This window comes from Oncorhynchus mykiss, chromosome 5 (assembly GCF_057628025.1).
Source record: "Oncorhynchus mykiss isolate SJ-2025 chromosome 5, ASM5762802v1, whole genome shotgun sequence".
Lineage (NCBI taxonomy): Eukaryota > Metazoa > Chordata > Actinopteri > Salmoniformes > Salmonidae > Oncorhynchus > Oncorhynchus mykiss.
This window is the reverse complement of record NC_143026.1, coordinates 37,925,801-37,942,227: the sequence shown is the minus strand read 5'-3', so window position 1 is coordinate 37,942,227 and position 16,427 is coordinate 37,925,801. Positions and strand designations below refer to the sequence as shown.

General features: G+C 39.9%; 1 protein-coding gene and 1 long non-coding RNA gene across 6 annotated transcripts; one reads left to right on the top strand and one right to left on the bottom strand.

The window, feature by feature from the left end:
- Positions 1-282: 282 nt before the first annotated feature.
- LOC110523751 (uncharacterized) lies at positions 283-1,008 on the bottom strand. The gene is made up of 2 exons (XR_002473485.3): positions 953-1,008; positions 283-595 (listed from the first exon to the last, which is right to left on the bottom strand). It is a non-coding gene; the product is annotated as an uncharacterized LOC110523751 (long non-coding RNA).
- Positions 1,009-5,213: 4,205 nt separating this feature from the next.
- zmat5 (zinc finger, matrin-type 5) lies at positions 5,214-13,231 on the top strand. 5 transcript variants are annotated; one of them, XM_090234769.1, is made up of 6 exons: positions 5,214-5,363; positions 9,529-9,705; positions 11,641-11,703; positions 11,799-11,879; positions 12,193-12,301; positions 12,465-13,231. In XM_090234769.1, the coding sequence occupies exons 2-6, from the start codon at positions 9,579-9,581 to the stop codon at positions 12,613-12,615; spliced, it is 531 nt and encodes a 176-aa protein (XP_090090895.1). In that variant the 5' UTR covers positions 5,214-5,363; positions 9,529-9,578; the 3' UTR covers positions 12,616-13,231. The 5 variants fall into 5 exon arrangements, with proteins under 5 accessions (XP_090090895.1, XP_021458392.2, XP_090090894.1 ...); XM_021602717.3 differs by lacking the exon at positions 5,214-5,363 and adding an exon at positions 8,376-8,576; XM_090234768.1 differs by lacking the exon at positions 5,214-5,363 and adding an exon at positions 8,398-8,968.
- Positions 13,232-16,427: the final 3,196 nt, after the last annotated feature.

Genomic DNA, 16,427 nt, shown 5'->3' with positions numbered 1-16,427 from the left:
TACCTAATGGCAACACAATCAGGTCTCATTACCAGTTATGGGATCCTAATAAATAAAAAAAATGGGCCAAATATTACTGCCCCACAGTCCCAAGTTATTGATGTGCAATGCAAAACAATCTCCACAGCACTGTAGTAAAGTGATTAACTAGACATCTTGTTGCCTTCTACAATGCTAAAATAGTACATGTGGTGGGGTAACAGTGTGCAATATCTAACAAGAGACAAATGTCAAGTACAGTTGATGGCGAGCTAGCTACTTAACTGATTCTACAAATCAAAGCATGCTTACTTTGAATTTATTAACAGTTTTAAAGTATCTGTACATTTACAAATGGTGAGGGAGAGGAGATCACAGTATACAAGGTCAAGTTGAAACACTTCCATGTTTTGATCAGTCTTTTTTAAACTCCCATGCCATGGAGTTTCTGATAGCGAACAATCAGCTTCGCAGTGACAGGTCAATGGAGGTGATGGTTCACAAAGACCGACTCAGGAATGGAAATTGAAGTGTGGCGTTTGCTTCATTTCTGCCGCAACATAAGGCCACTTCTTTATTCCTCCTCGTTTTGGTATTTGATGTGTTTCCAGAGTTTCTACGAACCAAACACAACATTGAAAGTTGGAGCACACGTATAACGACTCATGCTGTATCCAAACTATGGAGAGAATTTGGCTGATCAAACAAGTTAAAAGGACATAAGCAATCATAAGCAATAAGCAATCATAAGCAATACGCAATCAAAATTTGCGCACAATACTAGAGTGCTTCAATTCACATACACTGCTGCGCATATGCCAACTTAATAGTCATGAGAATCTATAACAATATTATTGGCACTGACAGTATTACAGTATTATCAACACTAAATATACATGTCACAATTCCAGAACTAACAAATGTACAAAACATATTTTCGCCCAATGTATCCGCTCAGACACGAGAAATGTACTTTCTAATTTGACGCCACGGTCCGACATGTTGGCTGACCGTGATTAGAGAAAGGGGAAATAACGTCAGAATAACGGAAACCGAAGTGTATGATGGGAAATTAAATTGTAAACATCTAGGTCATATCCTTGTGCGCCAAAGGAAATTATAAAACAAAATACTGACGATAAATACATGGTCTTTAAAAAAAACGTACTTGTCTAACAAATATAAGTACAACAAACTGCGGTGTACCTCAAGATGGAAAGATATCAAACGTGCTACAGAGAGGACTCCAACCTGTAGCAAAGATTATGGATATAGTGACAAGATACAATATATCTCCGGCCTAACAATGGGAGTCGTTGTCCACATAGCAGCGCGGCGGGTTGCTTATCCTTTCTTTGGATTGGTGGATACAGCTCATTATTGTAATCTAATTTTAAATATTCAAGAGGGTGACGTCAATCGAGAGAGATGCTATGCTACTAGCTTCATACTATGAATATGCAGAGCCATCTCCGATATTAAGTGTTTTTTCTCAAGTTGCCAGGATGTTACTTATATAAGTACACTCGTAACAACTTAAGCATTACTGAACTTCTATTAGATCAAATAAACCTCATGCAGCAAATAAGTGATGCATTTTTTGTTGTTGGCCAAATTCGACCCTCATTGACCTCCATACAGAAACTTGCTTGGTGGGCAAAAAAAAACGCTGCCTGCTGGAAGGAAGCACATTTTCCACTGAGTTGGGCGTCTCTGCGTCTCCACATGTAGCCTAGGTCAAGAGAGAAAGAAAGAGGACTCATCTATATATCTGTGCCATTATATTTGTGCCACGGTGGAGGTGTCATGATACCCATAAAACCTAGCAGTCAAACAGGGAAATAGTTCCAAACGGTTTTCCACCATTAATTTTTCCCCCAATAGGGAATTGTAGACAAAAAAAAAAAAAAAAGTGCTTTCTGGTTTGCTTAATATAAGGAATGTGAAATGATTTACACTTTTACTTTTGATATTTAAGTATATTTTAGCAATTACTTTTGATACTTAAGTATATCTAAAACCCAAATACTTTTACTCAAATAGCATTTTACTAGGTGACTTTTACTTGAGTGATTTGGGTACTTTTCCTACAACTTCCTGGCGTGACGTTTTGATAACCATGTAAATCTTTCTCTAGCTGACACATTTGCGAACAGGTATTGTGTCAATTTAAAACTTGCACAAGACAGGTCACAGAATTGTACATTTAAAGAAATGTTGCCAATTTATTAGTTGCTAACATGAGATAGTTAATCCAGAGATTCTTACCTTTGACTCGATTCGTCCCGATCACCATGGTATTTGTAGTTCTTTATGATAGCCACATTAGCAGCTAATTAGCATTTCATTTTTTTGCGTGTAAATACAGGTGAATATATTGATAAGTAACCTTCGAGAGTTTTACACGGTTATCAAAATGTCACACCAGGGTAAGCCTACACAAAACACAGCCCTTAAGTGTTTATAAAATCCATTATAAAATGAATGGTTGACAGCATGGGCAGCGCCATTGAGGCTACAACCCATAGGAATACCCACTATTTTAAAATGGCAGAAGCATGGTGGAAGCCCTCAATGGCGCTGCCTACGCTAATATTGCCTTTTGGCCACTAGAGGCCTCCATCATTCTCTATAGGTAGGTTTTCCTGTTTGGGAAAAGGCCATATAGTGGAACTGGAAAGAGACCTGGAAATTAACAAGTGGTCGAGGAGTTTGTCAATTCGTTAGTAGGCAAACAGAAGACAGTCCCCCCCTCCTGAATTTCCACCTTTTTGGAAGTATTTTTGGGGTCATTGTCCATTTAGAAGACCCATTTGCAACCAAGCTTTAACTTCCTGACTGATGTCTTGAGATGTTGCTTCAATATATCCACATATTTTTCCCTCCTCATGATGCCATTTATTTTGTGAAGTGCACCAGTTCCTCCTGCAGCAAAGCACCCCCACAACATGATGCTGCCACCCCCGTGCTTCACGGTTGGGATGGTGTTCTTCAGCTTGCAAGCCTCCCCCATTTTCCTCCAAACATAACAATGGTCATTATGGCCAAACAGTTCTATTTTTGTTTCATCAGACCAGAGGACATTTCTCTAAAAAGTATAATCTTTGTCCCCATGTGCAGTTGCAAACCGTAGTCTGGCTTTTTTTATGCCAGTTTTGGAGCAGTGGCTTCTTCCTTGCGGAGTGGCCTTTCAGGTTATGTCGATATAGGACTTGTTTTACTATGGATGTAGATAATTTTGTACCCGTTTCCTCCAGCATCTTCATAAGGTCCTTTGCTGTTGTTCTGGGATTGAGTTGCACTTTTCGCATCAAAGTACATTCATCTTTAGGAGACAGAATGCGTCTCCTTCCTGAGCGGTATGACGGCTACGTGGTCTCATGGTGTTTATACTTGCGTACTATTGTTTGCACAGATGAACGTGATACCTTCAGGCGTTTGGAAATTGCTCCCAAGGATGAACCAGACTTGTGGAGGTCTACAATTGTTTTTCTGAGATCTTGGTTGATTTCTTTTGATTTTGCCATGATGTCAAGCCAAGAGGTACTGAGTTTGAAGGTAGGCCTTGTAATACATCCACAGGTACACCTCCAATTGACTCAAATGATGTCAATTAGCCTATCAGAAGCTTCTAAAGCCATGATATAATTTCCTGGAATTTTCCAAGCTGTTTAAAGGCACAGTCAACTTAGTGCATGTAAACTTCTGACCCACTGGAATTGTGATACAGTGAATTATAAGTGAAATAATCTGTCTATAAACAATTTTTGGGAAAATGACTTGTGTCAGGCACCCAGTAGATGTCCTAAAACACTTGCCAAGGCTACAGTTTGTTAACAAGACATTTGTGGAGTGGTTGAAAAATGAGTTTTAATGACTCCAACCTAAGTGTATGTACTTCTGACTTCAACTGTATTTTCATTTACTTCTAAATAAGCTGATAAGGAAAAGCTATATGTCAATGATTTTTCTCTTCATTTTGTAAATCAAATCACTCGTTGAATTGACTGTCTTCAATTCAAATTGACCCTACCTAACTCATGTAGTTCTATTCAATTAACAACACATAAGCATACATACACAAACAGTAATAGTAACAACAAAATTGACCAATAAACAACTAAATCACTGTATTGAGACCCTGTTGCATACCTGATAAAGCAACGAGGCCTCTCTCCAATGGTCGCTGAAGAGATCAAGTTGGAAGACAGTTGATTCCCCAAACTGAGTCAACCAAGGTAAGTCCAACCAAGGTGTGTGTAAATATCCATTGTCACGTTTCTCTGGTTTAGGGGATATGAGGTTTCTGCAGGAAATGCTACCCAGCAATTCGGGCTCTGGCTGGGCCACTCAAGGACATTCAGAGACTTGTCCCGAAGCCACTCCTGCATTGTCTTGGCTGTGTGCTTAGGTTCATTGTCGTGTTGGAAGGTGAACCTTCGCCCCAGTCTAAGTTCCTGAGCGCTCTGGAGCAGGTTTTCATCAAGCATCTTTTTTTCGCTTTGTCATTGCAGGGTATTGTGTGTAGATTGATGAGTTTTAACTTTTAAAAAAAAATCTATTTTAGAGTAAGACTGTAACGTAATAAAATGTGGAAAGGGGAAGTGATCTGAATGCATTCCAAATACACTGCATGAAATAGGCGTTGATGAGCCTTTACACATTCATTAAATCAGCCCATGGCCGGCCACGTGCTAACAAATGCATCAGGTCAATCGCTTGGCCTGACAAATAAAATATTTTTTAGGCAGTATAATAAAATCATGTTTCTATAGGTTTATATCACCCCAATTATACATAGCCTTCTAACGTTTTTCTTAAACCGTCCTTGGTGGTCTACACAATAGCAATCAATCAAAAATGTTCACTTCTTTGACTTGGGTTTTGGACTGAAAGTCAGAGGAACCTGTGTTCTGGTTTTGGCAATTGTGTGAACATTTTATTTGCCTCATAAAATATGTGCTCACTAGGAAATGTCATAATCCATGGATCATATCGCCTATTGTCTTTTGTGAGAAAAATACAAGATTATTACCTTGTTTCATTCAGCTTCAAATCATGGGTGGGTGCTGCTTTGACAAGGTACAGTAAATGACAATGTCTTATTAGAAGGCTCTTTTAAAGTTCTAAACAAGCACAAAATGAGGATGAAATACAGTTTTCACAAGTTTTATACTGTACTAGGGGATTGAATGGAAAATAATGGTTGTTTTTAACTTGTTGTCCTCCTGTAGCACAACTATCAGCCTCCCTTCCCCCGACTTGAACCCGATCTAACATCTCTGGAGAGACCTGAAAATAGCTTTGTAGCAATGTGCCCCATCCAACCTGACAGGGCTTGAGAGGATCTGCAGAGAAGAATGGGAGAAAATCCCCAAACACAGGTGTGCCAAGCTTGTAGTGTCATACCCAAGAAACTCGAGGCTGTAATCACTGAATAGTTATGTAAATGTTTAATTTATTTTTATACATTTGCAAACATTTCTAAAAACCTGTTTTTGCTTTGTCATTTTGAGCTATTGTGTGTAAGATTGATAAGGGGGGAAAAGCAATTTAATAAATTTTAGAATAAGGCTGTAATGTAACTAAATGTGAAAAAAGTCAAGTACTTTCCGAATACACTGTATATGGATTCTACAGACTCAACTGAGTACTAGTTTTTCCTGTGCAGTGCTATATTTGTACCAAATAGTGTCAGGGACCCCATTTTAAGCTGTTTCACCACAGTAAAAGGTCAGGAACCAGGGACATAGGCAATTGTCTCAAAGCTTAAAAATCCTTCTTTAACTGGTCACCTCCCCTTCATCTACACTGATTGAAATGGATTTGGGAAGAGACATCAATAAGGGATCATCGTTTTCACCAGGTCAGTCGATGTCATGGAAAGAGCAGATGTCCTTTATGTTTTGTACACTCAGTGTATATTGGCAATAATAATAAATGTTATTTGGCAGAGGTCTTTCAGGACACTTTCCACTTTTTTTATTTTTTATTTTAATTTCACCTTTATTTAACCAGGTAGGCTAGTTGAGAACAAGTTCTCATTTACAACTGCGACCTGGCCAAGATAAAGCAGGGAGTAAACAATTAACAAGTCAATAACACAGTAGAAAAAAAGAGAGTCTATATATACATTGTGTGCAAAAGGCATGAGGAGGTAGGCGAATAATTACAATTTTGCAGATTAACACTGGTGTTAACTAGAGATACTGGTGTGCAAAAGAGCAGAAAAGTAAATAAATATAAACAGTATGGGGATGAGGTAGGTAAATTGGGTGGGCTATTTACCGATAGACTATGTACAGCTGCAGCGATCGGTTAGCTGCTCAGATAGCAGATGTTTGAAGTTGGTGAGGGAGATAAAAGTCTCCAACTTCAGCGATTTTTGTAATTCGTTTCAGTCACAGGCAGCAGAGAACTGGATCGAAAGGCGGCCAAATGAGGTATTGGCTTTAGGGATGATCAGTGAGATACACCTGCTGGAGCGCGTGCTACGGGTGGGTGTTGCCATCGTGACCAGTGAACTTTGCACTGAATCCATGTGCATTAAACAATAGCTAGGCTACAACGTGTAGGCTATTCATATTAGCTAGCTAGCTAAGACTCACTAGCCAACTTGTTTAGGAAAAACAAGTAAAATGGCCAAACAAAGCTCCATGTTCTATTTTTTCAAGAAACCGTGTCTGTAGAATTTGCCAAGTAATTTGGTATCAGTGATTTCGCCATGAATGGCCTCCAGTCTCCTTCTGTACCAATCACTGACTGCCATGATTTAATCCTGGTCCTTAAAGACAGTTTCAGTACATTCAGAGACAATGACCAGAACTACAGTGCTGTTTTTATTCAGCACTTTTAAAAAGCATGAAACACTTATCCACTTGTGACTTGCACATTCTCTCTTCCACCTCTGAGACATGACCATCAGTCCAGTGAAAAAACAAACAAACAGTTATTTCAATTTATGCCTCGTAAGTAATAGGCTACAACTGACCTCTGACCAGTGTTATCATATAGCCTAGCTTAAGACTTAACTTTTGAAATATAAGGGACACTACATTATTTATAATAAGGGATAGGCCGACATGGAGAAAATCAGACCTTTCTTACTATATATGAAAATAGGCAAATGAATTTAACAAATGTATTTCCAATCTATGTTAATAGCCTGTCATTTTTAGGAAAGGCACTCGGCTTGCATTTTGACTCATGAAGGGATCTCGACTAAAAAGAGGTTTGTGACCACTGTTCTAGTCTATGTAGCAGGGATAATCAACTACATTCAGCCGAGCGGATGGTAATTACAAATAATTTGTAGACTGAAAATTGACCACAAGAAGCCCAAACAGATATACTATTTTACTAAAACATAATAATTTCAAACCTTGCTTACATTTGTATACGATCACATATACTGTATCTATTATGGGTGGGAATACTTTGGAACAGATTTCCAAAACGTAAATTACTTGGAGTTGACTAGCTGATGTTTTTACATGATTTTATGTACAACCACAAAACTTGGGAGGCCAAATAAAATCACCCGCTGGGCTGTATTTGGACAGATGGTGAACTCTGTTACGTTAGAATTATTATTGTTATACCAAGGCATTATGTTCTAGTCTCATAGTCTATTAATTATAGGCTTGTGGTTTATTATGTGTAGCTCTATGTCAGTCACATGTTAAATGCAAGAGTCATGGATTTCCATAGGCCTACAAGACTATTTGTTGTGTAATGCAAAATCACATGTTAGATGGTTTGTTGTGTGCAATCGATTACAGTTGGGTATATGGTAGGCTATGCTTTTATGATTATTTAATGAGTGTCCAAATTTTGGCCCACCTTCATTTTTGCTGGCACTGCAATCAATGGATTTCTGGCTATGCCACTGCCAGGAACACTCCATATTATTCAAAGCCCCATGAAATGACACCCTATAAATATTCTATAGACACTACCGAGTACTCCCCACCCCACTTTTACACCAGCACAAATAATATTTTTTCCTGTACAGTGCTGTATTTGTGCCATATAGTGTCCAGTCAACACATTTTCAGCTGTTTGACCACAGTAAAAGTCCAGCAACACTCCGTATTATTCAGAGCCCCATGAAATGACACCACATCTAGATTCTGTAGACCCTGCCTACTTGAGTACTCCCCACCTCACTTTTATGTCAGCACAAATAATATTTTTTTCTCTATAAACGAATGTCATGCATTTGCATTGGGGGCATTTATTTTACCTTGGAGCATGTTCTAAAAAACAAATGCAATGCAAATGTCACTTATATATGAACAAATATGAATCATTATTAATGTTTAAACATAAATCATGAATAACTACAGGTCAATGACACTTTTCTACTATTACGCGGGGGACTTTTATTTTGAAATAGTCCGCTATTCCGTGACCCGGATGTACTTATTTTAAGTGTTGCTGATAAAATGCTGACAAATTAATTCGCTCCGAATAATATTTCGTTGAAATCATAACAACTTAACATTTTACGGCTAAACAATTTCCTAAAATGTAACGTTGGCTGAAAACCTTTACTGAGTGTCCCTTGGATTGTCTTTAAATTCTCACATAAAAAGGTTCGTATTGCTTATTTCTTTACACTGAAAGACAAATGTTGCGTTAGCTTCCGTTCCTTCCACTCCCCTCCTGGCTGGAGTGAGGGTCTGCAGTCAGCTCTCACCAGCCCTGCTTCAACTAATCAAATCCCTAATGAGCAGGGGGTTGCGGGGTTAGTAGCCTATATAATCAGTTGTGTAGAGTAAGGTTGGAGCAAAAGCCTGCATACCCAGTAGTAGCTGCTATTAGCAACGCTGGTGTGTTTACACTACAGCGTTGGTACCTTTTGTATTGGCATTGAGTTGCACAAAAACAGTCCGTAGCGTAGGAAGCCTGGGGCGTTTTAATTTCGGAAGCCGTTTATCGTTTAAGAACCAAACGGAGCCACACGAGCGTTTGTATTGAAAAAAAAGTAAGGGTAGTCCCTCCCCGTTTCGTTCCGTTTGCTTTCGGAAACGTTTTTGCAACAGGTTCGGCGTAATGAATATGCCTCAGGAGTTAAATAAAGCGTTACTTACACAAACGTACTGTGCCGGTGGTCATGACGGTTGGTCATTAACACGGGGGAATTTGAGTCAACATGTCTAAAGAAATAACATTTATTAAAGAGTTTCCAAACGTGGTTCTGCTATATACCCACTTCTTCTCCACTTACCGCATATCAAAATAAAAGTCCAGCAGGTGCGCCATATGTTGACAAAAAAGGAATAACTTGTGCGGTACTTGTATTTTGACATGAGGTAAGCAGAGGACTTGGGTCTAAAACAGACCCACGTTTGGAAAGTTGTTTAATAATAAGTAGCTTTAGATATTTTGGCTCAAATTCCCTCTGTTTTAAAGGACCAACTGTCCTACCCACCAGCTCAGTAAGTTGAAGTGGAATTTATGGTAAGCACATTCAAGGTCTTAGCACTTTGATTAGGCCTATATTGTGGTGGTCATTGTTGCAAATCATTGTGTGTTTTGTTTCAGAGATGTGAGGGTACCTACAGCTGACTGAAGTGAAGGCCAGCATCTCAACCATGGGGAAGCGGTATTACTGTGACTACTGTGACCGGTCCTTTCAGGACAACATGCACAACAGGAAAAAACACCTGTATGGTGTTCAACACCACAGATCTAAAAAGGCCTGGTTTGACAATTTCAGGGGTAAGTCATTTCATTTCCCAAGAGTTTCATGATGTGTTTAAGCCAACTGAGAACAAGGAAAAAAACTAACAGTTCAGACTAGGAGAAATCTTTACGTTAGTGATTTTCAGGTCAGGGAAGTCAGAAATCTAGGATGATGGCTGCCTTTCCTTCCAGTTCTCTGCTGCCAATGACTGGAACAAATTGCAAAAATCTCTGAAGCATGAGTCTTATATCTCCCAATCAAACTTTAACCATCAACTGTCTGAGCAGCTTACCCTTCACTGTACCTGTACACAACCAATCTGTAAATGGCACACCCAACTAGCTCATCCACATATTGTTACTTACCCTCTTGCTCTTTTGCACCCCAGTATCTCTACTTGCACATCATTATCTGCACATCTATCACTCCAGTATTAATGCTAAATTGTAATTATTTCGCCTCTATGGCCTATTTATTACCTACCTCCCTACTCGTCTACATTTGCACACACTGAACATAGATTTTTCTATTGTGTTATTGACTGTAATTTGTTTATGTGTAACTCTGTTTTTGTCGCACTGCTTTGCTTTATCTTGGCCAGGTCGCAGTTGTAAATGAGAACTGGCCTACCTGGTTAAATATCATTATTATATATATTTTTTGATGCCTGAGTTTCTGAGTTGGATGACCGTAAAAAAAATAAGTGTTTTCCCAGTCAGATTGTTTTTGGGGTGGGAGTTCCCAGTTGTCTTGAATGCACCATTTGTCCAACATGGTTTGGGGGGTCAGAAAAAAACTGCATGGTGTTCTTAAAGGGCCAAACAGTAGTTAAAAGACTGTTTCTGTAGAAAACTGAGGAATGGGGCTGGAGAAATGTAATCACTCCCAAATGCCTAGACAGAACTTTGGATGCAAGGACAGGGCCTGACCATCGATAATATCAGAATTATTGTTTTAACCATGTTTTTTAGACTATACAGTGTTTGTTTACATTTACTTTGTTTACAAACATTGGCGTAAAACAAGCATATATTTAGTATTCTGAATACAGTTAAACTAAGCTCATGAGGCATTTATAAGCTGTATTTTTTAAGAACCAGTGGGTACATATCATTAATTTGTAACTCTAAAAATTGATTTACTTTTTTTTTTTAATAATGGAGTCTTGGTATAAGGTGCTCTTTGAAAAAGGGCACTCTATAGACAGGCAGAAAAAAATAAAGAGAATGGTGGCCACCACTTCGTAAACGTTAAATGTAGAAACAATTATTTTCTTGCACTCTTAAAGAATGAATGCAGGCACTTCTTGATTTAAGAAGGCTTTATTTACTTGGCATTTCAGTAGACATATTTTAAAAAAATAGCAGGGCCGACATTGTTTTGACTTCAGATCATCAGATCAGGGCTTAAATGTTTGACACAGTAACCAATTAGGAGACATGTAACGTGATTAAACAAAAATAACAGCATAAAGAGATGGTTGAGGTTCAATTCAGAATGATGTGATCCAACACATTTCAGTTCGAGTCCTTTTCTAAATGAAATTGCAGTCCTTTTTCGTTATGACAGTTCCCAGAAGATACCAATCCTACCCTTACGCTTGTTTACACTGAGCTGCCCTGTGGTCAGAAAACAACATACCTCAATGCAGGGATGGGGATATGCCACTGTACTCCAGATGTTTACCTTTATCCACACTGCTCCATCGAGAAGATTGAAATACTTACAGCCAGTTTTCCTGGAAAACTGCCCTTATCGTCTTCACGCTAGCTAGCAGTAGCCACAGCAGCCATTATTGAATGGCAGATCACGTTGAACAACAAAGGAGATAATTGGCTGACACTGCCATTCCAAAGTGGCTGCTATGGCTACTGTACGTTTTCCGTTAGGGTTGGTATCTTCTGGCGACATCTGACAGGTACTTGTCGTAACAGGCTGAGGACAATATGACACCTCTTCTTTCATCACAGATGCAGCAGCCATCCTGTATGATGAACAAACTAAGAAACCCTGCAGGAAATTTCTTCAGACGGGTAAAGACAACAAAGATATATAATGAACATTTTAATGAAAGATCCTTACAACTATCGGTGTGTAATGCTTTATTTTGTTTTGTCCTTTGCATCAGGCCAGTGTGTGTTTGGCAACAACTGTAGGTTCTCTCACATGTCAGAGAGGGACATGGAGAACCTAAGAATGCAGATTGAAGGTGAGTTGTTTCCACAAGATGGCACTGTCTGCCATGGACATGGTCCTCATATTGAGAGTGTTAATTTATGGGCAATGCTGTTGTTGTCGCACCTTGCACGATGATAACATTTTTAAGAAGTGCAATTTTCCGTCATTATGGTGGCAAGTACTCTGGTATTTCAATTATGAACACACAATGCCACTCTGTTAATTTAGGTGGTTCAATGAAATCTCTAATAGTAATCATCTTCACTAATTTCACTCAGAATTCAAAGTACCAAAGGTGATTGTGTTAATGAAATCCATATTAAGAGGTGTAGTCTAATGTCTAGATGAAAGACGGAGCAGAGAGGACCCGGAGCACAGAGCGTCCCCTGAGCGGAGCATAGAGGAGTGGCTCACCAGGAGAGAGAAGAAGAGAGCCGCCCTAAGCAGTGGAAGGTACAGTATGAATCATTGGTCAAAGGCTGTCAGTACTTACATACAGTGCATGTTAATGCTAAAATGTTATTTACGCTTGCATGGAGTCAGATTTGATACAGTTAGTGTGAAAATATACTTTTCCCCTTTTCTTAAACAATTTTACTCTATTTACTCTCTACAGTGTTCTGAAAGAGGAAGATGAGGAGGATGAAGATAATCAACCAGAGAATGACATACCGCCACATTTCCTCACCATTCTTGACCTTCCTCCCTCCCTTCTGCCCCCTCCCCCTGGAGGATGGAAAGTCAAAGTCAGAACTGAATGGGGTTGAAGGGGCAGTGCAGTTAATGGCAGTTCCACACTGAGGTCAAAATAACAACCTGAAATTTGTTAAAATTATGATAATGCCTTTTTCGTGTAAGAGCTGTTTGTAAAAAAGAAAAAAAAAAAAAGAACTGGAATTTCAACCTGTTCAGGTGGGGTGGATTTTTTTGGTAACTGATCTGATTATTCTGACCTATGACCAGTCATCTTTTATTTGTATACGCATCCTACTTTGAAGGGGTAAGCAGGGTAGGCTCAGAGTCAAGACGATCCTATCCGCCAATCAGGGTTGTGTATGTTAATATATTTACATTTGTATCAACACGCCCACACAATCAGACTGAGCATTTCAATGGCAAAAGGAGCCTCAGGGAAATACATATTTTCATGAAATAAACACACACAGTCATTTATTAGACATACAGTGATTTAAAAATGATTAAGACTGCATGGGAGCTTTAGCTGGTTCATCATTTTTTGCTCAAAGTTTGATGTGGTGATGCAAGAACGGATCATTAATTGCTATTAGGGCTCAAACTTTTACTTGATAGGAGTGAATTTGTAACGCATTTTAATTGATTTTCTCCATCACGACTACATTAAAATTCAGTTGCGTGCATGCAGAGATTTTGTTGAGTAGGTCCTCGTATTCAAGAAAATGTATTTTGAGTTGGAAATGTACAGAATGTGAGGTTCTAATGCTTTTTAAATGATGGCCTCAGGAAAGCAGCAGAACAGGAGTGGCTACCGTGATATAGACTCAGCAAAAAAAAGAAACGTCCTCTCACTGTCAACTGCTTTTATTTTCAGCAAACTTAACGTGTAAATATTTGTATGAACATAACAAGATTCAACAACTGAGACATAAACAGAACAAGTTCCACAGACATGTGACTAACATAAATGGAATAATGTGTCCCTGAACAAAGGGGGGTCAAAATCAAAAGTAACAGTCAGTATCTGGTGTGGCCACCAGCTGCATTAAGTACTGCAGTGCATCTCCTCATTGACTGCACCAGATTTGCCAGTTCTTGCTGTGGGATGTTACCCCACTCTTCCACCAAGGCACCTGCAAGTTCCCGGACATTTCTGGGGGGAATGACCCTAGCCCTCACCCTCCGATTCAACAGGTCCCAGACATGCTCAATGGCATTGAGATCTGGGCTCTTTGCTGGCCATGGCAGAACACTGACAATCACACACAGAATGAGCAGTATGGCTGGTGGCATTGTCATGCTTTAGGGTCATGTCAGGATGAGCCTGCAGAAAGGGTACCACATGAGAGAGGGGGATGTCTTCCCTGTAAGTTGAGATTGCCTGCAATGACAGCAAGCTCAGTCCGGTGATGCTGTGACACACCGCCCCAGACCACCTCCAAACCACCTCCAAACCACCTCCAAATCGATCCCGCTCCAGTGTACATGCCTCGGTGTAACGATCATTCCTTTGACGATAAACGCGAATCCGACCATCACCCCTGGTGAGACAAAACCGCGACTCGTCAGTGAAGAGCCCTTTTTGTCAGTCCTGTTTGGTACAGCGACGGTGGGTTTGTGCCCATAGGCGACATTGTTGCTGGTTATGTCTGACCTGCCTTACAACATGCCTACAAGCACTCAGTCCATCCTCTCAGCCTATTGCAGACAGTCTGAGCACTGGTGGAGGGATTGTGCGTTCCTGGTATAACTCGAGCAGTTGTTGCAATCCTATACCTGTCCTGCAGGTATGATGTTCAGATGTACCGATCCTGTGCAGGTGTTGTTACACGTGGTCTGCCGCTGCGAGGACGATCAGCTGTACGTCCTGTCTCTCTGTAGCTCTGTCTTAGGCGTCTCACAGTATGGGCATTGCAATTTATTGCCCTGGCCACATCTGCAGTCCTCATGCCTCGCAGCATGCCTAAGACATGTTCACGCAGATGAGCAGAGACCCTGGACATCTTTCTTTTGGTGTTTTTCAGAGTCAGTAGAAAGGCCTCTTTAGTGTCCTAATTTTTCATAACTGTGTCTTAATGACCGTTCCACCAGTGCATGTTCATTAATTGTTTATGGTTCATTGAACAAGCATGGGTAACAGTGTTTAAACCCTTTACAATGAAGATCTGTGAAGTTATTTGGATTTTTACAAATTCTCTTTGAAAGACGGGGTTCTGAAGAAGGGATGTTTCTTTTTTTATTTTAAAAAATACTTTTGTATTTTGTAATTTGCTTCCCTCCACATATTCTATGTGAATGGAAAGTGGTTTGTCCATGTTGGGATGATTTATTTATAATGGATGGCATAATGTTTTACCTCCGATTAAGTTCTGGGTCTGTATTAAGAGAACGAGGATCGGAACCGGAACAAAGAGCTCCACCCTCTCTCTGAGTTACAAGCAAGTCTATTGGCCAAATGTTCCCTCCCCTTATGTTTTTCGAAAGAAGAGAAAATTGTGATTTGTCCAAAGCATGGGAACTAATGCTGCTCGTTATCAAACCTTCCCGTATCATGACAGATCTACGATACCATTTATGTTTACGTAGTCTGTCCACGAGTGATTACCTCGCCAAGGATGGCTGGCCACTTTTGTAACAAAATGGTTTTAAATTTCCTATCTTCTGGTAATAAAATAGTGTTTTAACTGGACATATTGTTATTTCCCCTGTTTCACTTGCAAGAACAACTAGGGGATAACAGAACAAGTGGTATTCAGGACATTACTTCAGTGTGTTAATGGAGGCCTGTCCATATGTGCCAGGCAGCTGCGGTCCAGCCCAGATATTGGTAGGATGTCCCATCACCCTGTGACAGGGACCCTTTGCTGGCAGCGTCTGCCTTTCCTGTGACAGTGACACAGATTGAAACCGAAACTGCTACACTCTAAAATAACATTTTCAATTTGTTTCAGATAGGCTCCCTGAGGGAGATGACAGGACAGCTGGATCCTTCCCTGGTTGGTTGGCCGGCAGTGTGAATAATATTCTAATGATTATTATGACCGTGCTGGCTGTCTCGCATCTCTGGGCTCTGTGATAAAAACTTGCAAGGCCAATATTGGAGCAGGACTACACTTAATGACTTGTCTCAAAGCCTTTGTGTCTGCGTAACTGCCACCGAGAGCTTTGATATGTGTCACTGGCCCTGAGATTCCCAGGCATACAATAACTTCACATAATCAAGATGGTAATTACCAAAACGTTATTACATTTTACTGTGGATGACTTGCATCCACACTTGTAGTTTTGCATGTACTCAAACTATTCACCAACATGTACAGTCATTGTACCCAAACACAATTCCAAGTGCAACAGTGTTTAGCTATAACTAGTAACTTCAATGTCATTAATATGCAGCTTGCATTGATTGCTTAATTGTCAGTACACTCTGTGCCCTTTAGCTGCACTGCTCTCCAGTACCACAATAACTGCTCTTTAAGACCTTAACCTCCACAAATGAATAGTTGCAGTACTGAATACTGAGTCAATTCCCTGCTGAAATGTGACACATCAACAAGCTCTCTCTCAACTCAGCAAGAGAGACTTACAAAGCCGAGTCCCAATAGAGCTCTGTTGCACATAGAGGCGGTCTTCCTTGAATCCATGATTAAACAAGTTGCCTGTGTCTTGGAAATATCGCAGTAGGCTATTTTACAACAGGTAAACGTTCTGTTGAGAGTGATTGCGTTTGACATAGGTGTTACTAAAAGCAGCTTGTGTTGTTTTTGTTATTCTTCAGAAGTCCCTACAGATGTTTCGTTATTGACTTGTGCTCTAGGCACCAGGCAGTAGCAGAGGTCCAATTTGCTGTGACTGTGAGTCGGTTTGTTTTTCACAATCCAGT